The sequence below is a fragment of the Phytophthora cinnamomi genome (assembly GCF_018691715.1).
Source record: "Phytophthora cinnamomi strain GKB4 chromosome Unknown Contig38, whole genome shotgun sequence".
NCBI lineage: Eukaryota > Oomycota > Peronosporomycetes > Peronosporales > Peronosporaceae > Phytophthora > Phytophthora cinnamomi.
This window is the reverse complement of record NW_027150971.1, coordinates 1,218,954-1,245,529: the sequence shown is the minus strand read 5'-3', so window position 1 is coordinate 1,245,529 and position 26,576 is coordinate 1,218,954. Positions and strand designations below refer to the sequence as shown.

General features: G+C 52.5%; 3 protein-coding genes across 4 annotated transcripts; 2 read left to right on the top strand and 1 right to left on the bottom strand.

Annotated features, from left to right (window-relative positions):
- Positions 1 to 10,703: 10,703 nt before the first annotated feature.
- IUM83_03375 (B-block binding subunit of TFIIIC) lies at positions 10,704 to 13,462 on the top strand (the record flags this gene model as incomplete). Its single annotated transcript, XM_067927373.1, has 2 exons — positions 10,704 to 11,785; positions 13,444 to 13,462. 2 exons carry the CDS (start codon positions 10,704 to 10,706, stop codon positions 13,460 to 13,462), a joined length of 1,101 nt encoding a protein of 366 aa, XP_067791775.1.
- Positions 13,463 to 16,246: 2,784 nt separating this feature from the next.
- Positions 16,247 to 17,819, bottom strand: IUM83_03374 (Protein phosphatase 1, regulatory subunit; the record flags this gene model as incomplete). The annotated part of the gene is made up of 6 exons (XM_067927372.1): positions 16,247 to 16,414; positions 16,864 to 16,931; positions 16,992 to 17,194; positions 17,271 to 17,345; positions 17,409 to 17,686; positions 17,751 to 17,819. 6 exons carry the CDS (start codon positions 17,817 to 17,819, stop codon positions 16,247 to 16,249), a joined length of 861 nt encoding a protein of 286 aa, XP_067791707.1.
- Positions 17,820 to 18,348: 529 nt separating this feature from the next.
- Positions 18,349 to 26,559, top strand: IUM83_03373 (putative HECT E3 ubiquitin ligase; the record flags this gene model as incomplete). Of its 2 annotated transcripts, XM_067927371.1 has the most annotated exons (4): positions 18,349 to 19,633; positions 20,375 to 21,529; positions 21,587 to 21,705; positions 25,165 to 26,559. In XM_067927371.1, the coding sequence occupies 4 exons, from the start codon at positions 18,349 to 18,351 to the stop codon at positions 26,557 to 26,559; spliced, it is 3,954 nt and encodes a 1,317-aa protein (XP_067791914.1). The 2 variants fall into 2 exon arrangements, with proteins under 2 accessions (XP_067791914.1, XP_067791915.1); XM_067927370.1 differs by lacking the exons at positions 18,349 to 19,633; positions 20,375 to 21,529; positions 21,587 to 21,705 and having other exon boundaries at positions 25,396 to 26,559.
- Positions 26,560 to 26,576: the final 17 nt, after the last annotated feature.

The window sequence follows — 26,576 nt, the reverse complement described above, 5'->3', positions numbered from 1 at the left end:
AGTTTGCAATCAAGTGATGTGTGGCTTGAAGAACAGTCGAGAATCCACTAAGACCTGTCGACTCGACTTTTTCGAAGAGAAGAAGGAGAGTGCTCACACTATACTGTAACCAAGACAACGGACTCGCTGCATGGTGAAACCAAGTCATTTGTTAACCCACGACGAAGGTGCGACGACGAAGTCGTCACTAGTCAGGACCTCTGAACCCAAGGTATACTGAAGCCAAGATATTCGACCCGAAGCATAGTGAACCGAAGACATTTGCCCGAAGAAGAGTGCAGAAGAGAGAAGTGATAGTGTAGTCGATAACCAAAACAGAGTTCAATTTTCCCTGTAACGCGCAAGTGACTTCGGCCAAGCCTGCCGACGGAAATCCGGAGGACCCGAGACTACTACCGCGGGACATTAAGGGCACATCGACTACAAGGACGAGTCGTCTGTGTGAGCTCCACCTACTCTAAGTCCAGTTAGGTGGTGACCAGAGACGCCTTGTGCTTCCTGGGGTGATCCATCTATTTCATATCCTAGTTGGGTCACTTGCTGTGCTCGTGGTAGCCCATTTCATGTTCCCGATTGTGTTCTGGAGTGCTAAGTAGTCGCCTCCAGGATATTGTATTGACTGCTGCGTGTGACGGGAAGGTTAACTGATAGTGATTGTATTTTCCCTCTTAATTGAGGGTGGTGCGCGTATTGGCGAGTATTCAGGCGAGCTAGGCGCCTGGATTTCAGACTCGAGTGAGCCTAGTGTGTGAGTGACCCACCGTCCGAGGGTCCAAAAGAATAAGTGACGGCTAGTTGTAGTGTTGTATACTCTGTATTTGTTGGTTATCGGACTAAGAGAGCACTTGGGTAAGGTGCCTTCTGAGTTCCAAGCTTCACCCAGAGTGGAAGTGACATCCTGGATCCTGAATTCGTGATATTCTGGGTTCGGGTGATCTGAAATTCTGGGTTGCCTTCAGCATCGAGGACGCGTTCTGGATCAGACGTGCACCTCAGCGCTTCTTCAAAGGCTACATTTACAACTCCGGTGAAGTGCCGTTCCGTCGAAGATAAACGAGCCGACAGGGATTACGCAAGGTACTCACGCCAAACAAGGGAGGGTGAAATTCAGGGTTTGCTTTGCGGCACTCTGGATTTTATTCTTCTTCTGTCGACTCCCAGTATTTCCCTGGGCTACGCTATACAAAACACCCCTGGGCGATCAAGGTTTCATCGGCCTCGCCTCATTTTCACGGGCGAGCTCCTCGATGAAGCCACGCTGTCTTGGCGTGATGCAAGATTTTGACGGAGTTCGGGCCCGAGAATGGTGGTCGCCCAGCTCGTACACGTCAACGCTGTCAGTCTCCAGGCAGACAAACACTTTCAGCCGCCATGGGCAGGGTATGTAGGCGACGGCATCTCTGCAGTGCTCGCACGCACAACGCAGAATCTTGTAGCGCATTGAGTGCGGTGCGGCGCTGCTGCAAGTCGTGCACGACATGATTTGGCTCTTGATCGTCTTCCAAGTCTTCATTCCTTGGAGCAGTAATGCAGCATCTTCAGTGGAGACGTCGCTGCAGAGCAGGTTCCAGGAGTGAGAGGAGGGCATTGCGGCGTGTAGCGAGTGATGTTGTAGACAATGTAGTTTTGCTTTGGTGGAGGGGGAGCGCTTGCAGCAGCAAATTTGAGAGCGAGCTGGACCAGTTATTATGTGATTTCAGACGACAGATATTGATATGCAATTGGATAAAACCATTCAAATAAAGATCTTAGATTGGGTGAAATTGTAAATGGTTCCGACACAACGGTATGGGATGATTGCTCGCAAATTCTTGTGGTCGCCTTTCATTGAATTGTGGTTGCTACTATTTTGATGTGGCAAAATCATGAGGTTTTGTATTCGTCAGTGTCCATGGTGATTTTCAGGGATTTGTTGTGGTTTTAGAACCTTGTCACCCCTCCCGGACTACAACAAGTGCTACCAGATGTAGCGACTGGTGAAAGGGCGCAGAGGAAGAAGACGACTAGAGCGAAGATCCACGGAGGATGGTTTGAAGAGTCGCTAGGCGCGGTCTTGGTGGAGGAGGCTTGAGAGTCGTTGTGGAGACTCGAGCGGAAGTTGGTAAAATGGAAAGTGCGATTGAAATGGTTGGTTGGTTGTCGGCTATGGGCTACCTCAAGGAGGTACTCCCTTGTTACCCTATATAATTATATGCATATCACCATACTAGATTCTCTGTAGTCCTTGAAGTTGAATCTTGAAGGTAGGCAAGGACCGCGGTTCAGCAGAACCAGTCCGAGGTCTTACTTGAACCGTGTATAGGAATTCCAAATGAAAGAATGAATGTAGAAGTCGTGCACTCCTGAATTCTGTTCGTCCAAACATAAAAGCTAGATGTGCCCAGGCGCGTGCCTGTACGGTAACTTCGTGGTAGAAAATAGAATGAGTAGCACCCGACGCCTCAGCGTCCTGGCCGAGGGTCACGACGCTGGTGCGTCGCTACATCCTCCCGGACTTGACTTCTCGTTGGCGGTTCTTGAAATCATTTACGAGAACCTTCCAGTGCGACACATGCTTAATGTCCTTCTTGCGCTCCCACGTGGATTCATGGCCAGGTAGTCCATGCCACTTGACAAGCCATTCTGGTTTGCAGCAACCAAAAATTGTTTACGCTTTGCTCAGGCAGCAGTTGAGTCTCTTCTACGCCCAGGTAATCGAAGGCTTCGTCGGAACTTCTCTTGGACATCCACTAATTGAGGCGACGACGCTTGTTTGCACGTTCGACCGCGTATCTCACGATCTGTCGATCCAGGTACGTAGAAATGAGTTCCGAGGTTTCTCCGAGTTTCTGCAGTAACAGGTTGGACATTTCCTGTAGGATGTAGCGGGCAGTTGAATTTGCGGCGTTAGAAATCGAGTTGCAAAGCGCCTTTACGTAGCGGAACTGCTGATCGCCAGAGTACGCGAAGGTGCTACGGAGAGATACGGCGGAACGACCGAACTCGGTTTTGTGAAGAGATCGACGACGGAGTGACAAAACGGATAATCCGACTACTTACGCTTGGGCATAAGCAGATCACGATGGACAGCGACGGAACAGTAGCTCTGGCCAACGCGGATCCGGTTCTCGGCTAAAGATAAATGTGCAGAGGCAGATGTTATTCCTGTGATCTGAAGGCGGGGAAATTACTCCTCGGACCCAAACAGCAAGTTGAATAAGGTCGTAGTTGGGTCTTGCACTTGGAGACTTGGTCGTAGACACCGCCGAGGCTTGGGGCGAGGCGTGGAAGGTCACTTGGGGGGTTGAATCGAAATTCAGAAGTGATTGGATTGTTGGAGCTTACACCCTAGGCTAGTGCTAAAGACACGCGGCCATGCGTCCTATCAACTAATGCGTCTAATCAACCATCATTCTACACTACTCGTCCAATCAACCTACTCGTCTAATCAACGTGTGGTCGTATTGGACCGGTTCGGGTACCTCGGAACTGGTACAGTGTACCAAGGTTCAGTACCCTGCAACACGCCCCCTCAATGCGAACACGCGTGAACGCCGAGCGCAGCCGTCAAGTCCCTTGGTCATGATGTCGGCCAGCATGGTGGCAGTCTCGCAGTACTCGACGATCACTTCGCCGCGCTTGACTTCGTCGCGGATGTGATGGTACTTGATGTCGATGTGCTTGGCGCGGCCATGGTTGACGGGGTTCTTGGTCATCTTGATGCACGACTGGTTGTCTTCGAAAATCTTCAACTCGGGCGCGACCCCGCCTGCAGCAACCAGGATCTCGCACAGTAGCTTGTGCACCTACTTGCCTTCTTGAATCGCCAACTCAGTGCGATGTACTCGGCCTCGCTTGTCTAGTGACACACTTGATTGCTTCTTGGAACCCCACGAGATCGGTCCGCCGGCGACTTGGAACAGGTAGCCCGACGTAGACTTGCGATCACTAAGATCACCAACCCAGTCGGCATCCGAGTAACCTTGAAAGTCGATGTCCTTGCCCGGCGAAAAGCGGATTCCGTGCGACTTGGTTCCTTGAAGGTAGCGGAAGATGCGCTTGACTGCAATCCAGTGCTCGACTTGCGGGTTCTCCATAAAGCGTGACACGTAGCCAACTGCGAACGCAATGTCCGGGCGAGCCGATGTCATCAAGTGCATGTGCCTCGCGAAATGGCGCGTCCAACTCGGTCGTGGCGTCGCTTGAGACTAGCTTGATGCTGATGTCGATCGGACTTGCAGCGGGTTTGCAGTCTTGCATACCGAAGCGCTCCAGGATGTCGTTGATGTAGCGAGCTTGGCTCAGCGTAACACTGCCAACCGTGTTGTCGATATATCGATCCCGAGGATGAAAAAACACTTGCCACTGTTGGTCATCTCGAACCGCGACTTGAGTTGGCGCTTGACTTCCGCGATCATTTCCGCCGAACTTCCGGTCACCAAGACGTCGTCCACGTAAACCAGCAGCAGAACGCATTCGCCATCGACGACCTTGATGTAGAGGCATGGGTCGTAGCTTGACACGCGAAAACCGATGGAGCGCACATACTCGTCTAAGGTCTCGTTCCAAACTCGCGATGCGTGCTTGAGCCCGTAAATCGCCTTGAGTAGTTCCACGCAGTCGAAACCGTCGTCCAGTTCCACGCCTTCAGGCACGCTGTAGAACACCTTCTCCTTCATCAAGCCGTACAGGAATGCAGTCACCACGTCGAGCTGGTCCATCGGCCATCCGAAGTACTTGGCAACCGCAATGATCATTCGCAGCGTGACGTACTTGACCACGGGCGAAAACGTCTCGGTGTAGTCGATGCCATACTTCTGCACGAAGCCTTTCGCGACGAGCCGAGCCTTGAACTTCTCGATCGATCCGTCCGCGTTGCGCTTGATCTTGAACACCCACTTGGTACCGACTGCGCGCTGGTTGTTAGGTAGTTTGGTGGCGCGGAAAACACCTCGCAGCCACACTGACTTGAGTTCGGCGCGAATTGCCTTGTGCCACTGGACTTGGTCTGGTCCATTCACAGCTTCTTGAAACGTCTTCAGCTCCGCGCTGTCACTTGCTTCCACAGCATTCGCACTTGCACGCCAGAACATGGGTGGGGTCGAGCCGTCTTCATCGTCTTCTTCCGATTTTTCTTCTTGCGCCGCCGTAGATTCACGTTGGTCTTCATCTTCCGAGCGTCCAGGCGCACTTGCTTCATCGAGTCCAGCACTACGACGAGGATGTCGCGATCTTGGTTGTCCGGACGCGATTTGCGCTTCCCCGCCTGCGTGAACACCCTTGTGCCGGAGTCGTCGGAGACTTGCATGTCGTCGAAAACGTCGGTAAGTCGGTTGACTTCTTCTCCAGCATCAGCCTTGGAGTCATCGAAGCTTGACTTATCGAATGTGACATCGCGAGAGATGATCACCTGCCCCGCCTCGATGTCATAAACTCGATACGCCTTGGAACGCTCCTCGTAACCCATGAAAATTCCTTCACGAGCTTTGAGGTCCCACTTGAGTCGCTTCTCCTTCGGCGTCAAAACGTAGGCCTTGCACCCGAAGATCCGCATGTGCTTGACGTTGGGCTTGGACATGTAGACGATCTCGAACGGAGTTTTGTCGGGCGACTTGGGTGACGGCAGACGATTCTTGATGTAAATCGCCGTCATCGCTGCTTCCGCCCAGAACGTCTTGTCCAACCATGCGTAATGAAACATGCTGCGGCCGATGGTCACGATGGTTCGGTTGGCGCGTTCAGCCGTCGCGTTCGTTCGATGCGCATACCGAACCGTGGGCTGCACTTCGATGCCGTGGTCTTCGTAGTATGCCAAAAGCGACTTGGTCGCGAACTCCTCGGCTCCGTCATGGCGCACGAACTTCACCCTGGCATCGAATTGCTTCTCCACCTTGGTGATGAATCGGCGTAAGCAGCCTTCACTCTCCGACCTGGCTCGCAGACAGAATCCCGACATGCAGCTGCTGGCTTCGTCCGTGATCAGCAGCAAGAAGCGGCTGCCACCCAGCGACTCTTCCTCCATGGGCCCGCAGATGTCGAAGTGGAGGAACTCGAACGGCTTGTACTTGCGCTTGTTCGGGTTGCTTGGGAACGGCTTTTGCACCATTTTCCTTTGTTGGCACCCATGACACTGGCTTGACTTCTTCGACGATGTCGGCATTTTCGCACCCGTCACCATGCCACTTGAGACCATCTTCCGAAGAACGTCATTCGGCGCGTGACCCAAACGCGCATGAAGATCCACCGCGTTGACCGACGCCTTGGACACCGAATTCGCAGCGCAGATTGGAACTCGGAGCCAGTAGAGACCGTCGATCAGGCCCGCGGAAGCCACGATTTTCTTCGACTTCTTCTGTGCGATGTGCATTTCAGCACCATCAAACACCGCCTTGAACTGTCCGCCTCGGTTGACCTGCGGCACCGAAAGCAGGTTCTTGTTAATGCTTGGCACGTAAAGTGCATTTTGAATGCAGATGTCGCGCTCCTTGCCGTTGGGCAAAGTGACCCGCTGTATGACCGTCCCGGCTCCCATGATCTTGGCCGTGTTGCCGTTGGCGACCGTGAGTTCACCTTCGTCGCACACCTTGATGTCGACAAACTTGGCCTTGTCGTTGCAGATGTGGTGCGTGGCACCACTGTCGATCGCCCATGAGCCTTGAAACTTGTTGGTCCTGGAGACTCCTGTGGTATCGGGAAATGAATCCGAAGCCAAAACCCAAAGGCGGGACGAGGGGCGAAGAAGACTCGAGGCGTCGGCGCCAACTGGCAAGTCACAACCCATCGCTAGTCATTGGACCAAACCCCCCGATCGCTGATTGGCCTAAATAGGCCGGCGACGATGACTCGTCGACGGTCCCAAGTCAAACGTGGGCGGTTGCAGCTCGCTAAGTGCGGGGCGAACCTACTGGCAAGATCCGAACTTATGAGTCATCGTCGCCTGTCCCCAGTCGTCGGTGGCGTTTCAGCGGCCGTTTGAGTCGTCGGTAACGCCGCCACGTCGCAGAGAAAGCGCCGAAGAGTCGTGAGTTACAACTGGCGGTCCAAAAACGGACGCGTTTATACTTGATATTTGTATTGATCGATAGGAAACTTAAGAGAAGACAAGATAAGCCTTCGGGCAACAATAACAGAACAGCTTTTCCTCCCAACCACGCAAGGGCGACACCGGTGCCTGCAGTGAACGACCTGCAGCTCAAGGTAAACCTGGTAGGTAGGATTATGTCGGTGGGTACATCTACTAGTGTAGCGTGTGTTCATCCCTGGCAGGGCCAAGAGTTAGTGGCCGGTGTATTGGTAGTGACGAGTCGTCGCCAGGAACTGGAGGAGCGAGAGCGCACTCCATTTATTTCTTCCCGCCGGAGTATAGCTCCGGCACCCTCGTATCACGCCGTAAAAGGCCGGGACCCTTCCTTCTGAGGGCCTGCGAGGTATATTTTGTGTGTAGTGGGTCTAACTTGACTCACTACTTTAGCTTACACGTTGCGCTACGTGTATGAGGAAGCGTAAGTACTTAGTAATTACTTAGGTTAATTATATTTGAATACACAAATATAAGTTAAGTAAGAAAGGATTCCAAGTGACTTAGATTAGGTAAAATGAGAACTGTATTATTTGTAAATTGATCTTCCTCTAAAATCTGCTAAAAACTGTTTATCATCTATAAAAGGGGTTGACAGCGGCTGGCTGTCAGAGCCCCGCCAGTATGCACGTCTCTAATTGGTAGAAAGATGCTGCTTTCTACCAATAGGATCTTTGGGTAGGTGTGTACCACTTATTGTGGTGGCCCACTTCAATGTATCCATTGGTGTGGCTTACACCAAGGTGAGGAAGTATCTAAAACTTTTAACAGATAACCTATCTGTTAAATTCACAAGTGGCTTGTAGCCACTTGTGCGTGTAACCCCGTTACGTTGTGTGAGAGCGTGCTAGCCTTTGCTCGTGGCTAGTGACGCTGAGTCTTCCGTCCGTCGACTAGCGGAAGCTCGGTACACAGGGGAAACATCAACCCGGTGCAAGGGAAAGCTCCTGGGCCTTCAGGTTCTAATCCTAACAAGCCCATTGAGTCTTCGGTGACTTGGTGGGTGTTGTTGGTGGGGAAAGTGTGCCTTATATAAATTAGCGCGTATTCCTACACGACACTCCACACTCCATAGAGACCGCGAACGCGACGCAGTCGTCATCGCTGTCGTCGCGTCACTGGACGTTGTTCGCACCGCGACCAGACCGGCCACGTCGTACACCTCGATTCTCCTCCTACTGCTTGGTCCAGCACTTTCCATGACGTGCCCCGATTTTCCGCAGTACGTGCAGTGGCGACTTTCACGCTCGGCATTGAAGGCCCTCGCAGCGTCTTCAGTCTTCACCTGAGCCGTCTTCTCGCCCTGCCGCTTGATGTACTCATTCGTGAGCACCTTGATCACATCTTGAGTACGCAGCTCTGCGTTGCTCATCTCCAAGGTGAGAACGACGTTCTCGAAACTCTTGGGCAGGCTCCTGAGCAAGCAGATCGCCACGTCTTCATCCTCCATCTTGGCACCGATGTTGCTGAGTTTGGCGCTGATGTTGAGGACTTCATTGCAATGATGAAGCACATTGCCGCCTTCTGCCATCTCCATGCTGACGAGCTGGCGCTTCAGGTAGATGCGCCCAGCCTTCTGCGATCCCCCGTAGAGCGAACGCAGTCGCGTCCAGGCCACCCACGCTTCCTCGCAGTCGTCGACCACGTGATGATAGTCAGCATCCATGTGGAGCAACATCAGGCCGAACACGATGTTGCTCGACTTGACGTAGTCGTCCTTGGCCCTCGTGTCCGCGAAGCTGGTTTCGTCTCGCGGTTCACGACGCTCCACACCGACTTGGTCAGGAACACGCCACGCATGTTGCGGTTCCACGCGGCGTAGTTGTCGCCGTTGAACTTGTCGATGGAGATCTTGGCGTCTTGGACAGAGGACATGGTGCTTGGGTTCATAACCTGAAGAAGGTCGTAGTTGGGTCTTGCACTTGGAGACTTGGTCGTAGACACCGCCGAGGCTTGGGGCAAGGCGAGGAAGGTCACTTGGGGGGTTGAATCGAAATTCAGAAGTGATTGGATTGTTGGAGCTTACACCCCAGGCTAGTGCTAAAGACACGCGGCCATGCGTCCTATCAACTAATGCGTCTAATCAACCATCATTCTACACTACTCGTCCAATCAACCTACTCGTCTAATCAACGTGTGGTCGTATTGGACCGGTTCGGGTACCTCGGAACTGGTACAGTGTACCAGGGTTCAGTACCCTGCAACACAGGTTCTGCCAATCACGCTCCTAGCCAGATCAGACTCGGGTACAGGACTCAGGCTGAATCCAAACGGTAAACCGTAGGATGAGAGGTCGCAATTGGAGTTTAAGTAGCGCGGCAAAGTGCTCTGTCACTTTACGGAATGCACCACTGCTATATGCAATGTAGCGGAACAGGCACTCGAGTACAAAGCGCATAGCGAACACGTCGTCATTCTCCTTGTTGATATCATCAGCTCTAGGCCTCACCAGCAACAAGTCATGGTGCCAAGCAACGCCCATCAACGACGCCGCTGGGTTCGCGCGTCTACCGGACGGGCGTTCCCTTTGACACGCCGCTCTTGTGGGTAACGAGAGGAGACTCATTGTGTCTTTATTTGTTTTAAATTATACTCGTGGACTCGAGTATAGTTAACTCATGAATAAATAACCCTAACGCTTCCTCATACACGCCGCGCACATGTAAGCCGTAGTAGTGAGCTAAACTAGGTCCACTACTGACCGTGACTCTGAAGTAGACGACAAATGCTGATTCGGCGCGGCGGACCGGCTGGGGCTGACAAAGGGGGTCTTGGCGAAGACGAGTACGAGGTGAGGCACTTGTGGGCAAAGCGGCTCATCAACACCCTCGTGCTCCACCTCGCGCAACGGAAGGGATACGAGGAGCTCACGCATGGACAACATATCATGACAGATGCGCGGCTAATTTGAAGTGCGGTATCAGACAGCATATGGGACTATCAATCGATTCGCGACCGTCGCCGCCCCCGTACCCTCCCGCGTGAACAGCCGACCCGAGCAAGCAGTCGGCATAGTGGTTATATGATATTCTTAGTTGCGTTTGGTATGCTTGTATGATACTAACAGTGAATATGATGCAGTTCGGATGCTTCTTCGCCGCCAGCTAGCGTAGAGTGCCTCCTCGTACACTAAGAGATGTTTGTCAATACAACAAAACCCTGCAAAATTCTATTCTCAGTATGATGGATGTGCGGGTGACCCCAAAAAACAATATTCCAAAAAACATAACTCCCTAGTTGCCAATTGCTGCAGGTACGAGCAACAGAAGGCGCAGATGGCCACGCAGACAGCAACACCGCCGGCGTGTATGCGTTCACAGCCGACGTCCGTTATGAGGTGTGCACTGGACACCACTAGTTCTCGTCATTCTGAAATATCGCCCAAATTCTGAAATATCGCACCTCCGCTTGAACCCGAAATATTGCGCCTGAAAAAAAATCGCCAACTCTTGATTGGACGAAGAGCGCCCACAATATTTTTCGGGACGGCCAGCCAAATTTCCGCTTTTGCTGCGTGTTCCGGAATAACTGCGCAGCCTCAGCGATAAAACTCACACATAGCCTTCTCCACCATTTCATCGTCGACTGGAGACAGTCTGCAGCAGAGCTCCAGCCCTGCCTCTCTGCCTGCCTGCGCGACCGAGCGATGGCCGTGAAGTGCTCCATGCCGCAGTTCGTCGCGCGTTGCCTGGAGGAAATCGGGCTCGAGGGCCGCTGCGGGCTGCCGCTGCGCGCGCTGTTCGACGCCATGGACCCGCAGCGGGACGTGGCCTACCGCCGCTACGCGTGGCGCGTGCTGCGCGGCATGGAGGGCCAGCTGAGCTTCCACGTGATGCGGCCGCTGGAGGACAAGCAGCTCGACCGCAAGCCGCTGCTCGGCGCGGAGGACGGAGGCGCGTCGACGCCGCGGCGCAAGCGCAAGTGGAAGACCACGCTGCTCGCCAGTCCGAGCGGCGAGTCGCCCGCAGCCAAGGGCAGAGCGGACGACGAGGCGGACAGGACGCCCAAGCGACTCAAGCACAAGAGCCAGCCGCTGCAGCCCGTGCTGCCGTCCATGAGGCGCATCGCGGCGCAGAAGCAGCGGCGGAGGCTGTCAGACGCGGACTGTGAGACTCGAGGAGACAAAGTGGAGGGTGCTGGACGACTACGCAGGCGGCGGCAGGGCAGCAGTGATGGACATAGAGACGGAGACGTGGTGATGGTGGAGGAAGGAGAGGATGACAGAGTGACGGGCGAGTTGGAGGTGAAGGAAGACCCGGAGGAACGGAGACGAGACCAGACACAGACGCAGCAGCAGACAGATGCACAAGTTAGTATTAAACAGGAGGCTGGCGATGCTGCGGACGAGACGCGGTGGGTATTACGAAGTCCACGGGGCTACCGCCTCGGAGACGTGGTGGACGTAGGTGGCTTGAGCTACGAAGAAGCTGTCACGAGCAATCAGGACGGCGTGCTTGGTGTAGTGGCGTGCGAGGCGTTGCGACTGAAGTATTTGGGTGTGCAAGACGCCAGTCTCATGGACACGATCTCGCCGCAGTTTGACCTGCTGGAGATTATCGGCCGCGCTAGAGTACGCGGCGAGAATGCCGCTGCGCTGACCAACTCGCGGCTGTTTGGAGACTCGCGGAAGCTGCATTATCTGCTGGACATGCTGATTGTGTCGAACTACGTTGTAAAAAATATTATCACGGCAGACCAGAGGCGATTCAACATCGTTCACCTACGGCGGTTCGCTAGCAAATTTCACCCATCCATGATATCACCGTCTGCAACTATCGCACGGCAATCTTTCCCAAAAGAAGTTTTGGCGGAAGTCATTGTTGGCATGATGAAGGCACGAGGAGAACGGACTTGTGTGTTCGCTGATATTGGTCGCGAGCTGGGCTACGGTAAACGGCACCAAGAACAATTGCGTAACTATTTCATCCAGCAAATGAACTCGAAACCAGGTTTTCCCCTACAGTTGTTTATGGCACGATGCAAAACTGGTAGTGAGTACATTGGTCGAAAATTGTGGTGTGTCCGTCTTCGCGATGGTTCATCTGGCGTATCTGGTCGGCGGCGGGTCTCATCGGTCACTTTCGAAGAGCTTGGGCCCGACACTGTGGCCGTCGGCCGCCCTGTTGTCGAACGCGGGATTATGGAGCAAATGTTTGTGGCTATTCAAGACCGGGCGGAAGTTGGTGCAACCGTTCCTGAACTCCGAGACGTGTTAGGTGTTCCTACATTTAAGCTGCCATATAAACTGGCGCAGGGATTGATTTCAAACTACAACATTTCTGTGGAGCAAGTCGTTCTAGGTAAGAGTACGATGTATCGGATGTTCGTACCGGGTGCGGGGAAACAGAATGATGAAAGTAGTCAGCAGCCTGCAAGCGTTAACAGCTCGAGTTCGGTAGGTCCCGATGTTGGTGTGCGAGTAACCCGCGCTGCTGACAAGTACAGCACACCTAAAGGATTAGACAGCACAGACGATAGTGGGCAACTTCAGCCAGGCACCATGAAGGAGGCAACTAGAGGTATGGTGAGGGCGTCAACGATTGACAGACGAAGGAACTACATTTTGAAGCGCGTGCAAATGGAGAAAGTTGTTTCACTGCACCAGCTACGAACTGGCCTGATTGAGATGGAACGGGTGGCAGAAGCCAGCACCATGGACATTCGCTCAGTTCGCCGTATTGTCGATGAGCTGGTTGAGGAAAAGAAAATGACGACAATGGATATTACTCTGCCACCGAGGCAGGTTCTTCAGAAAGCCCATCGTAAGGTAAAGTGTGCCGTCTTAATTGGATATCAGCGCAGTCGTGAAGCGATCCGTGAGTTCATTAAAGCGTATGAGGAAGAACAGCAGAGAAAGTATCAGGCGAATCTGGTGGATCATGACAATGACGACTATGTCGTTGTATCTAACCGAAAGAAGCAGCGTCACAGCGGTGGTTGCGGGGTCAAGGAAAACGGAGTCCAGGAGTCTCACGATCAGGAAGTTGTCAAGTATACTGCTGAGTCGTACAAACTGGCACGATTAGGGCTTGCAAAACTGCAAAAGCAGAGCCGCAGACTTGGTATGTTTTTCGGTATTATGTACAAGTGCCGGGCTTTCCATCTTATGATCTGGGATCGACTCGAGCACCTACACCGTCAGAATGCTGTTGGAATATCCGGGACTGCTATGTCACGTGGCAATAGTAACATGAGCCATGGCTCACCGCGTAATGGCTTACAGGAGGTGTCGTTCGCCCTGAAAGATGTTTTGGATCTTTTGACCGTGAAGGAGTACATTCAGCTTGTTGGTGTACCACAACTACTAACTGATTGCGAAGAAGCGGCTGTTAGGCTGGCTGCAACGAAAGGTGGTTCGTGGGACGTGTTGCCTCAATTGATTGCAGACAAGCTTCGCGGATGTGAAGCAGATCGATTTTCGAAGATTGTGCGGGTTTTGCTTGACCTGAGGCTTCTCCAAGCAGTGCGCGATACTCCCTCTGCTGGACTATTTAACGTTTTTCAGTCATCCGATGACTTTGATTCCATTGTTTCAAGGGTGGCCTTTGCAACGTTGTCGGGGGGACTGTTCAAAATCAAGCGTCGAGTCCACATTAGCGTCAAGCAAGGAACAAGCGTATTACACCGTCTTCCATCCGAGTGTTCGTATGCTTATGCGCCGGGATTTTCGTGTAAAAGCAAAAGCGAGCACTTTACGGGGCGCGTGCCCCTTGAGTTCGATTTCAACGAGATTGACGATGTCAAAGACTACTGGAAATCACTACGCTTCTTGAGCGTTGAGGGGGCTCAGTTAGGTACCAAATCTCAGGAACGTAATGGTGTGAGCATCAAACTTGATGGCGCGCTCATTCAATCCGCCCCCTTGTCGGATCATAACATCTACGTTCTCAAGGCATGGGTGCCTCATTCAACGACGAGCACGAAAAGTAGCACTGCTCGAGCTAAGGCGGCTGCGGGTCCTATTCAGATGCTAAAGCGTAAGCAGTTCCAATCGGATGTGCCAGCTGCGGAGTTGCCATCCCAAAAGAGGCGTAAGATTACAAAGACTGGCAACGGCACAATTTCGCCCTTCATGGCACCAGTAGACACAAGTGAAGCAGGTGTCAGTAAATTCCGGAAGCAAGTTGGTGCTAAGAAAACCCGTCGAACTCATACATGGACGTTTGAAGAAGACCTGCAGTTGATAGACCTCTACCTGGAACAAATGTCGTGTCGTTGGTTCGTGGAGGTTCCATTGGCACTACAAAGGAAAGAAGAACGTGTTGCGTTTCGAACGACAGGTCTTTCTCGCACTTTGATTTCGTGGAAGGAACTTGGAAAGGTTTTTAAGAAGAAACCCATCGAGTGCATGCTGCGTGTGAACGATTTACTGGAAGCTCCGGCTATTCAAGCGCGGGTTGAAAGAGCAAAACTCACTATCACTCACATGAAGAATCCTGGAGGCGAGTTCCATGAGGAGGTCGCAATCATGCAACAACCGCGCTTGGCAGCATTGTTGTGCCGTGCACTGCAAGTGATCTTGCACGAACGATCTAGTTATTACTCTGTTCTAGCCGATATGCTCATGAGCAGCTGGAAAGAAAGTGAAGTGAAGTTGGTGTGGAGGTATCTGTGGCTGGCTGGAATAATTACCCGAACGCCACAAGCGAATGAAGGGAAGGATCAGAAGCAGCGAGGCTTTCAAGTTCATTCGAAAGTGTTCGAAATGAAAAGCTTGAAGGTTCCTCACTATTTAATGGAGACATTCTGCGAAGCTGCTAAGTATCTGTCGTTCGTCAACGAAAATGTTAACGAAGCCACGATGGTGGCTGAAGAAAATGATCGTTACTTCGAGCACGAGGTCGGAGTTAACATGTCGTCTGGTCAGGCTGCTGTGGCGCTGTCCTCGATGGTTTCGGGATTCTCTCATCTCATTCCGTCGTATGTGCCGCCGGGAAAAAACTCCACGGAAAACCGTGAGATCCAGCGGGCTATGGCTGTAAAGGGACTGGCGGGACATTTGTCGCGGCAGTGGGGCGGGGTGTTTCCAGAAGACTTTTTGAAGGAGTATTGGTCTGTAAAGTCTGTTTTCGGAGTTTCAGACGCGAAAACTCCAGCACGAAATATTAAAGCGGTGGAGGCCTTTTCAGGTAGTGCGCCGATTCATCAAGTGTCAGGAAAGGATACGAGATACAGACGAAGGAAACACGCGGCGGAGCATTCCTTGAGGTCGTGGTTGGCGATCACCCTAGCCGAAGTTGCTGGGGCGGGCGCAACTCTCAACGAACTGAGCAGCAGGTACGCCATTTCTGGGCTTAATTCTGGCTGTAACACTGTCCCTCGCGTCTTAATTCAACGAGAAGTGGACGAGATGACACGACAGGGGAGGGTACTCGAGGTCAACGGTTATGATCACTGTCGATTTATACTCCGGGAATTTGCCGATCTGTGGACACTACACCCGTACCGGATAACGAGCGACTCAACAGCAGAGAAAGTGCACTTCCTTTTTGACAAGAGCAGCACGGTTGTTGCACGCCCGTGGTTTCATTTGGACGGTAGCGTCAACACAAAGATGGCTCTCAAATTGAAGCGCAAGATGGTGAATATCGTTATGTGCTGCCCAGGTATTCAAGACACCGCCGTTCACAAGAAGATGCGAAAGATTGTCAGTCTACAGGACATGCGATCGTTGTTGGAAGAGCTGATGACTGATAGAATTATTTACGCTCGAGTTTTTCGCAACTCTCAGCCCCCCGTCACCAGCGTATTCAGACTACCCACATGTCCTCCAAGCCAAGAGACCGAAATTGCTTTTATGTCGCCAGGAGAGCTCCGATACGTTGATTTTTCCCGAGATCGTCTGCACTACTTCCCGTCAGTGAATTGCATGGAGCTACTTGGTGCTGAGGCTTGTGATGCAGATCTTGGCTAACTCAGTCGAGGCTACTACTTGGTAGACGAATCTTAATCCGATATTTATTTTGACCACACTTTTTCTGCTCTATTAGGTTACATGCAACTGATTACCGCACGATTTGGCCTGCTAGGTTGTACTCGTGCGAACGAGTTGAAGTGCCCGCTCCTCCTACTTTTTGCGCTCCGAGGGTCGCTAGAGTCTGTCTTTTGTGCTGGATGAGGTTTTGAATGACGCTCAAGACATTCCGTTGCTTGTCGTCCAAAAGGGTATGCCCTGATGATACTGGAGCTTCAGCTTTGACGGATGAGCGTCTGACCGACGAAGTGGACGCACTTGGTGAAGCACGCCGGTGTTGTTGTTGCGGTTCCTGCCATCGATCGTAGTGATAAACTGCTGTGCGAGAAGCTGCTGTCTTCCTTGGCGTACTGGAACCTGCTAACGAGGCCCAGCAAAATGCACTGTCAATATGGCGCATAACGACAAAAAGTTGGCGATCCCTACGCTTACCTCTGGGAACCTCCTTCGTCGGCTTGGTGACAGACTGTTGTAAGCGAGCAGTGCCACGTTGATCTTCGCTCTGTGGCCGCGCCGGTTTGATTGGTGCTGGATTGAGATCCAAGATGGGCTTGATGGACGGAGCAACGGGTCTGTTGACTGGAATTCCGTTTGACTGCGCAAGCCGGTCGTACATACTCAAGTAGGGTGCAGCACGGTATTTCGATGGCGACTGCGGAGCTTTGGTGATACTTGGTGAAAATGGTGCTGGTGGCGGTGAAATCGGAGTTGTGCCTTGTTGGTATTTCTGAAAGCCTGCTCGAGCGCGCTCGTGAGTGGGTTCGATCGGAGGTGGCAGAAACATTGTGCCGTCGTATTTTGATGCGGGATCTCCAGGAAGCAGTGGCTGTACAGTGGTGGCAGGTCGAGGCCGAGTTTGCTTGTGGATGACAAACTGTTTCTTATCGTCATAGATCCGCGCTGGAACAAATAAATTGCGTTAGTAACGAGTTGCACGGGAAGAACGACGAGCAACCTTACAATATGATAGGGACTTGGTGGCCGATACTTCTCTCGTCTTGTATTTGACTGTGCTGCGCATTTTCTTGTCGTCCAACATGATTAAGCTTGGAATCATATCCAGCATGGGAACATGATATCCCGGCTTTTGGCTAAGAGGGTTGCCTCGAATCGTGAGATGCGTAAGGTTCTGGTTCATCGATAGGGCTCGCAGTGCCTCTGGGCTGCAGGAACACAACACCATCAGGGGTTTTAAGATCTTGCGTACACAACTGCAATTTTACTGTATCCCTCACGTACAACTCGATTAGATTGTCCGAGACGTCCAGATTCTCCAAATACTCCAGCGTCTCGATACCTTTTGTGTTCATGAGCCTGTGCAGCCGACATTCAATTAGTGTTTTTTTTACTGTAACAAGAAGCACCAGCGACGCGTACCTGTTTCCACTCAAGTTGAGACGAACCAGGCGGGGGCAGAATTCAAGCGCACTTGCGTCGTCTAGGCGGTTGAACGCGAGATGCAGCTCCTGCACGAACTTCAAGCGCTCAATGCCGTGAAGGCTGGCGATCACGTTGAACGAGATGTCCAGCGTCACGACCTCGGCGGGTACCGACGCTGGGACTTTGTCAATCTCGTTATTGGACAAGTCGATGGTGTCGGCTGTCGCAAACACGCGAAGGGTGCGGTCAACCTGCCCTGACGTGAGTCCTCGCCCCTGCAGCAGAAGGCTGTAAGTTCACCATGCAACACAACAGCAGAAACAACAAGGTTGCGCGTACGGAGAGGTCGCAGTATTGGGACTCGGCCCCATCCAACCCAACGCTGCCTCGCCGCACGGAAGACGCCATGAAAGCTGTGAATAAGCAAGCGCCTCCGAGTGATCGAGTAAGCAAGTTACTCGCCTCAACCGCAGTCACTGCTGTGTGCAGAACGAAACGCACAACCGCCAGCGCCGCTAATTCCAGCTTTTTCATCTCCACAACAAATGCCGTCGATAAAAATACGAGGACCAGCTAAGAGCTGGGCGACAAGGTGGCGAGTCACCAAGCCCAAGAACCCACCATCAACCACTTCAACTCGCCTCGTTCTGCTCGAAACTGTAAAAGATCTTGTATTGCATTCCGATCGACACTTCCGATCCAGACTTCTCTCACTAAAAACCACTTAAAAAAGAACTAAAGTCACATACTATAATACATCCATTAGAAATCTCTGTGGAGTGTTTGTTCATTCAGCATTCGCGTGCATAGTTGCAGCTGTGGACCTTGAAGTCCGCCCCGGTAATTCCGATTCCCGCCTCGTACCTAGCGCGGCCCGTGCCCTCGCCCAGTCAGTGTCAGTGGAAAAACCGCAGAGAAGAGCGCGAGCCAGCAGCTGATGGAGCCGGCCGCGCCCAGTCGAAGTGGCGGGCGCAAGCGCCGCGGCGGCGGCAAGCGCAAGCGCAGCGCCAGCCGCAACAGCGAGGACGAGGAGCGCAAGACGCCGGACGCGTCCGCGCAGCAGCAAGAAGAAGAAGAAGAGAAGGAAGAGAAGGAAGAAGAAGAAGAAGAGAAGGCGCCCGCGCAGTGGAGCTGCCCCGCCTGCACGTTCCTCAACGAGGCGTCGCGCTGCTTCTGCGAGATGTGCGAGACCGCCAACCCGGCGCCGCCCGCCGCCAGCGCGCGCGCGCTCGCCGGCGCCGCGGACTGGAGCTGCGCCGCCTGCACCATGGTGAACCCGGCGGCCATGCGCGTGTGCGGCGTCTGCGGGACGCTGAACCCGCGGCCGCCGGGGCTGGCCATCGCGCGGCTGTCGGCGGCGCTGGGCGGCGACTCGCTGTCCTCTGCGTCCAGCGGCGACAGCGACGACGAGGAAGAAGACGAGGACGAGGACGAGGGAGGAGACGCGTGGATCTGCAGGAACTGCGACACACTCGCGGCCGGACGCACGTGCGCCAACTGCTTCGCCCAGCGGCCGAAGAGCGCACGCCGAACGGCGGGGGAGCAGAAGAGGAGCAAGGACGAGAGGAAGCAGGCGCTGATGAAGAAGCGGAAGCGCAGGAAGCGCGAGAAGAAGCTGCAGGAGCGGGCGAGGATGGCCTACGGCCTCTCCATCTACGAGCTGAAGAAGCTGGTGCTGGAACCCTCCAGCAGCCGCCTGGTGGATACGCTGCAGACGTTGACGCACACGCTGGCGATGATGGACGCGTCGGCGGACAACGACTGGGGCGATGGCCCGTCCTTCCTGATGCGCGGGTTTGGCGCCGGGCCGTCGTCGGAGACAGCGAAAGACCCGGAGCTATTGACAGTGCTAGCAGATATTTTTCGCGGACAGGAACGGACGTATCCGGTGGAAGTTCGGCTGCTTGCAGTGCAGTCGATTAACTATCTGATGAAGATGGACCGGCACATGTTCGCGCGGTCGAAGATGGTGGAGGTGGTGGGGTTGTATATTACGGAGCTGTTAGCGTGGAAGAAGGACGACGCAATTAGGGCGAGCCCGCGGGACGCGAAGAGCGCGCAGATGGTTGTGGAGGAGTGTTTGAGTGGGTTGTCGAGCATGTGCAGCACCGAAGCGTTCGCCCTTCGAGAACTGCTAGCGGATGGAAATTTTGTCGGGTACTTGGATTTCCTGACGAGTCTTGTGGATGGAGACGAAGAAAAAGATGGCGGCTTCCACCCAAGTATTTTTATGACGGCACTTGGTATTTTGCAGAAGGGCTGCATAAAGTTGCGGTGGGGTGGAAAACCTAGTCAACGACGCCGATCATCCGGAAGTGGAAACAACCAGAAAATGGCAGTCTCTTGGGCTGCATCCCCAAAGAAAGTGACCCAGCAGGGCCAACTCACGTTAGAACTTGCCATCAAGTTGGTCAGCTTTTTGCGGCATGTACTTCAACACAAGCACATTCCGCTGCACGTCAAGGCGTCAAAGTGCTTGCTGTTGATATTCCATCGGACTCCCCATGACCGCCCCGAGGTCATGGAGAAGCTTGTGACACCGGACGTATTGCGCAAGTTCGTTGCTGTCGTGATGAACGCAAGCAATGACGAGTCAGAAGAATCTCGTCTTGCAATGGTGTCTCTGCTGCTTCATTTATTTGACAGCCGGCCACAGCTTGTCAACATATTCGTCTATGAAAAGATATACACAGAACTTTTTAGTGGCATGCTGCCACTGCTACAATCATCGTCGACAGCTCTACGGACCAATATTTTAAGACTAACAGCTATGCTGACTCGAATGGTGTGCAGAAAGAATTATTTGGGGTCTTTAAATAGCTCCCGCCGCAACTTGATGGATGGGCTTAATGCGAAAGGATCTGCTTTGAGCTCCCCTCGGAATCGCCGCAATCGCCATAGATTGAACTCACTACCGGATCCTGATGTGCTGTCGACGCTACTTCTAGACTTTATTCGTGCAGATTCCATCCCTGCGGTGAATGTTCTTCTGAAGGATGGTGCCGACTTGAATTTTCCAAAAATGTTCGACGTTCAAGGAAACGAGATCGACAAGCCTCTAAATGTTGCTGTGGAGTGTGCGTCACTCGGGATGGTGCGACTTCTATTGAAGCGAGGCGCTGACATCCACCAGGTCGGGATCGGTGGTACCGCTCTCCATGTCGCTGCCAAAACAGGACGCTGTGATGTTGCTGCGTTCTTGCTGCAATGTGGTGCACGTGTGCAAGCAAAAGATCGTGAAAAAAAGACCGTAATGGACGTCATCAACTCGTTCGATAACAGATCAAGTGGAGATGGCACGAGTTCCGTTCCGTCTCCTATGAAAAAGTTGTTAGAGCTTCATCAGCAAGCTCCTGGCATGCGAGATTATGACAGCGACTTGTCGGAGGATGATGGGATATCCGTTGGTAGGAGTCGTTCGTGGTTTTACCCATCGGATCACGACGATGAATACGGAGATGAGGATGACGAAATGGATGACGACGAGCTTGAAGGCGAGGAAGGTTACTACATGGATTATAATGATGACGATGATGATGATGGTGTGGATCCACGTGATGAGGATATGGGTGACGATGGAATGTCCAGTGATGGAGATATGATTTATTACGATGATGGAATGTCAAGCGAAGCGACACCTTCGGAGCAACGTCGCCTTGACTCAACTGCTTCTGAATCAGATGTGAAGTTTGAAAATGCTCATCAAGAAGCTGTTGGTGACGTCAACATGGCCTCTACCAGACATGGTTGTGCATCCATTGGAAGCGACAATGGCTGCCTGGATGATGATACTGTGTTGGAGCAAAAGAGTTTCACTGCCACGCCGGATGAGGTTTACGAGTTTAGTTCAGCCATTACTCAGTGCCTCCTAGCGGTGTTGCATGATATGGACATCCAGAATGTTGAGCGCTCAGTTATCTCTACGGTGGCGTGTGTACTGGAAATGGCGCCATCTCAGCTTATTCGTGCTTTGAAAGAAGCGGACGTGGTGCTGATTCTGGATACTGTCCATTTCTTGCTGCAAGGCGATAAATATCGTCCATCGAGCCCAGATCCGGCCGCCCAGCAGGTCACTGCTGCAGCCCCAACGCCGCTGTCATCTGCATCGGACACCGCTGGTACGAGTTCAACGTCAGTTGCTCACAATCCCAACCTCCCGTCTTTTATTTTAGCAGTTCGCATTTTGCAAGCGATGATCAGGAAATCATCCAAGGAATCTTCCATCTTTCATCAGATTGAAAGACGGGGTATCAGCGAGCAGATCGAGCAGCTGAATGATGAATCGGCATGCTGGGTAAGCACTACTTCCGATGGAACTTCCAGCAATTCACGTGATACAATCTTTGGAAGGGGGTTGGATCTCCTTAAATCTCTTCGCGCTGATATGCTTGAAAGCGGAATGCTTCATCTCCACAAGCTCAGGAATCTTGCGAGACGTTTGAAAGAGTTTACGGGCTCGTCGCCTTCATGCGAGAAAGATCTTATTCTGGTTGACTTGGTTGATCTGTTTGAGCAGCCGAACTCCATCACAACGTACGAATTTAAGCAGTCGGATCTCTTGCCGGCGATTCTTCAGTACCTTTCGCCAAGGGGGGAGTTAGATGAAGTTCGAGCATTGGCGCTGATGAGAGCTTTCGAGCGCTGCCCTTCTGCGCTGAAACACATGCTTTTCCGATTGCAGAATATCATTACCCAAGAGGAGACGTTTCCGTTGGTTTCGTTTAATACTGGCAAGGGGAGAGAACTCTATCCTCTGACTCGACAGCTGAAGATCGCATTTATGAGGCCTGGTGATAGAAATGTAGGCGGTAGATCCCATGGAGGTACTACTGGTCGTCCAAAAGGCAAATCGATCCACTCATCACCGTTGACGCACTTCCAGTCTTTTGAAAGAACGATTGCTAGATGCATGCCAGTGATTGACTCGGATCTGTCTTTGCTGTACCTCAATTTAGTGGGGCATTCCGTCCAGAAAGTGGTGGAGGGAAAATGGAGGGAGTTCTTGGTTGTGGGGTATGACGATTCACGGTCACACCACCTCGTGAAACCGGTTGGTGGATCCGACGATGATCTGTCTGAGATGGTTTTTCATGACTCACAGTGCAAATTAATAGGAAGTATTGATGTGTACGAGCACATTTCGTTGGATCTGGCACTTTTCGGATCACCCGATACTGGTGACAATGGCGGACACTCAGACAACAAAAAGAAGCGTAAAACCAATAAGCGGAAACGTAAATCATCGGGGCAAAAAGTTCACCACGATAGGGAAAATGCCTGCCAAGTGGAAGTAAAAAATTCTGGTGCGCTGAAACTATCAAATCTCCCGGGGGCTTGGCATGCGGCAGTACTTGTGAATAACTCGGGAGAGGCCCTTGGTGGAAAGCACCAAACATGCGAAGAAATGCTTGCAAGACAAACTACTCACTCGGTAAAACTACTAGCAGAAAACAGGGTTGTACGCAAGGTACCCTCTGATTACATTCGCCCTCGGACGGCCCAACCGCAGGTTGGCAGTGTGGTTGAGGTAGACGGCGCACTAGGAGAAGTCACCCGCGTGTACAGCAGTAACGGGTCTTCGAATGGTGCGACTAGTCCTGCGAACAGATTTCTGGATGTTAAAGTCAATGCCGACATCGAGAAGAGTCGAGTGAGAAATGACCGCATCCACTTTCCACCACAAGAGGGTCCTACTCCCAAGTCTGGAGGTGAGAGTGATCGTATCGAGGCGATGAGTATTCGTCGATTATTCCCAGCTCGGGATAGCTCCTTGCTGGCTGGCAGCGTTGGCGACCGTGTGTGGGTTCTACCACCATCTGAATCACGGATTAAAGATCTGTGTGTAGCAGGGAAAATCAAGAGCTTCCCTTCGGGATTGGAATCTATTCGTGAGTCTAGTACGGTTCTTGTGGAAATCTCGTTTGGATCAACACAATCGCCGCTCACTGTGAAAGTGAATCAAGATCGCGTGTTGAACTTCGCCAACGATGGGGGCATTTTGTCTGGTCGCGGCCCTTCTCGCTTATTGGCGGCGCTGCAGATGGCGTCAGGGCGTGGTGGGTCGAACAGACTGTTCGCTGGTGGACGCGGGGGCCAAAACAGCAGCACTTCTGCTATTCACCGTGCATTTGAAAGGGTAGCGGGGTCACTGCAGCACAGTCGACTTGGAGGTGGACATGGATCTTCTAGCACGGCCATGGATCAACTTCGCAATTTGATATCTCTCAATTCGACTTTTAATGTTTCGAATGCGCCTAACGATGCCGATACATCAGAGCAAGCTTCAAGAACCGCACAACATTCTGAATCCAGTTCTCCACCGAATGAGCTGCTTGGAAGTGAAGTGCAAACCGAAGAAGAAGCGTCGGCATCAACACACTCCTTCACCAGCGCTAAAACGCCTATACAGCAAAAGTCACCAACCAACGAAGCGCCAGCACTCCAAACGTATTTAAAACCGGAGGGTGCCAAACCCAAGATGACATGTACGCAATTGCCGAAAGTTAACCTGGTGGTTGGCTTCCGCAAATGTGATGTTAGCACAGCAGCGCAGGATCGGATTGTAGTTTCGTCCGAGTTTGGTCTGCAGCGCCTTGACAGATCCAAGACGAGCAACGACATGTCCCCAGCGTCACTCCTTATTCATTTAGATCCATCTACCCAGCGTTACGAGACCACACCTGGCGTGCGAAAGGCGTTGTTTGATGTCTTCAATACGTTCAGTGAAAGTGTAGGTTCAGGGTCATCCCAGAAAAAGAAACGGAGAAAGCTGTCACCTGTGGCCCAGCACAAGACTGTAGTGGAGGGAACCCCGTGGGATATTGAGAAGTTCATTGCATTTATGGTGATACTACGTGGCTCAGGCAAGTATGGTCACCCCGGTTCGAACGCTAAATATTGCGTTATGTTCTCGAAATTTGCAGACCCCGACTCAAGCCGGAGCTTGCTAAAGGCAGATGGATTTGTTTCCCTCGTGGCACACGAGTGCAAGGATGGCGCAAAATCGAAGCAGTTGTTAACGTTTTTACGATCGCGCGGTTACTCTGAAAAAGCGTTGACCTCCGGTATGTCTCGTAGCAGCAGTGGAGATGATGAAGAAGAGAAAGATTCACCCAGCGGAAGCGACAGTAGTGGGTCTAAGGCTGCTAACATGTCCGGCAAAAAACTGCTCCGACAGCCCGTGGTGCTGCGCGGATTTCCTGGTGATCAGAATGTTCTGAAGTGTGTCGAGGATCTGCGTCAAGACTATTGTGCTCGAGCCGGCGACTCAATTTCTTCTGTGGATGCAGCTTTACCGCCCTGGAAGCTAACGTACAAGCTATACTGCGACTTTCAAGTGGAGTGGGAGAGTCCATCGCCCTCGAACTCGAATGCGACGAGCTTCGATGCTGAATTATTAGAGCCTTTGGTAGCTCTAGAGTCCAAACCGCCGACGCGGCTACTATCGCAAGGAATTGTCAGTATTGATGGTATGCACGCGAACGGGGCTACAGACGCGTCGCGGTGGCTGAGCCGGATCACTGCCGCACAGACTGGTTCACGTGACGGGCCCGCTGTACCTAACTCGGTGGCAAGTGCGGTGCGCTTGCTCCGCTATTTATTCGAATTTCGCGCGGATTCGACGTCTTTTGATGAAGCACTATGGACGAGCCCGCGACTGTATAATAAGCTGGAGACACAGATGCAAGATGTGCTCTCAATGTGTAGTGGTATTTATCCGCCCTGGTGTGATGCGCTGGTTACCCATTGCAAGTTTTTCTTCCCGCGTGAATTGCGAGAAAAGCTGTTCCGGTCCACGTCGTTTGGTTGCACCCGCTCGCTGCACTGGTTCCGCAACCAACTGAATATTGAGGAAAGCTCGACCGACTCAACCTCTTCAATGGTAGGAGGCGGAATTTACAATCAAGAAATCTCCATATCGCCTATTCCAAAAGAGCGTGTCAAAGTGCATCGCGAGAATATCCTGCAGTCCGCTGAGGCTGTGATGAAGATGCATGCGAAGCGCAAAGCCGTTCTGGATGTGGTATTTGTGGGCGAAAAAGGCTACGGTTCAGGAGTCACGGCGGCATTCTACTCAACAACCGCGCACGCGCTTCAATCTGTTGTGGAGAATCAAAAGAACCGATATTGGATCCCCGGTGAAGACGACGAGGCTGAGGCTGTGAAAGTAGCAGCTAGGCGGGTCGAAGGGGTCGACGACGCGGTTGATGACATTGCAGACGATGGAGCTGTGATTCGCCATTCCAATGGTTTGTTCCCGTTTCCTCATCGCACACCAAGCCCGAAACTTGTAGAACGCTTTCGTATGATGGGTAGACTAGCGGGTAAAGCGCTGATGGACGAGCGTTTGCTTCCGTTGCCGCTGTCCCCGCAGTTTATGAAGCTTGTGGTTGGCGACAGTTTCGGGTTGGACAAGCTAAACGACATCTTCTTAAGCCATGGACGAATTCTACATTCAATGTACAAGGCCTCAAAGAGGCTTTCTGCTGGAGAACGGGACGTCCAAATTGATCAGATGTCCGTAGATGATTGGCTGGATGCTGTGGGGCTCACGTTCATCGACCCGCTGTCGCAGGAGCCGTTGGTTACTGGTGGTGAAGATATTGCTGTGAGTGTAAGCAACTTGACGTTGTACGTACGTGCCGTTTTGGAATTGTGGCTCGACTCTGGCGTCCATGCACAGGTACTGGCCTTCCGGGATGGTATCGGGGAAGTGCTGCCGTTGGGAAAACTTCGATTATTGTTTGTTCCTGAGCTACTATCCTTGCTATGTGGTGAAGACGACATCGAGTGGAATGTAGCATCATTGCGGACGGATACGAAGCTAGCTCACGGATACACGAAGGACAGTCAGCCTGTGCAGTATTTCTTTGAGGTGCTGGAGGAGATGCCAGGCGCAGAACGACGGGCCTTCCTGCTGTATGCGACCGGTTGTCCGAATCTTCCGCCCGGTGGTTTTCAAGCCCTCAAGCCACCATTCGAGGTCGTCCGACGAGTCGTCGACAACATCGAGGTGGATTGCGCTCTGCCGTTTGCTCGTACGTGCACGAACACGTTGCATTTGCCGGCTTACTCCAGCAAGGCCGTGCTCGCGAAGCAGCTGGCCTTCGCAATTGCAAATAGCCGAGGCGTGATCGACCGTGACTAAGCCGTGCATGAGTAGTC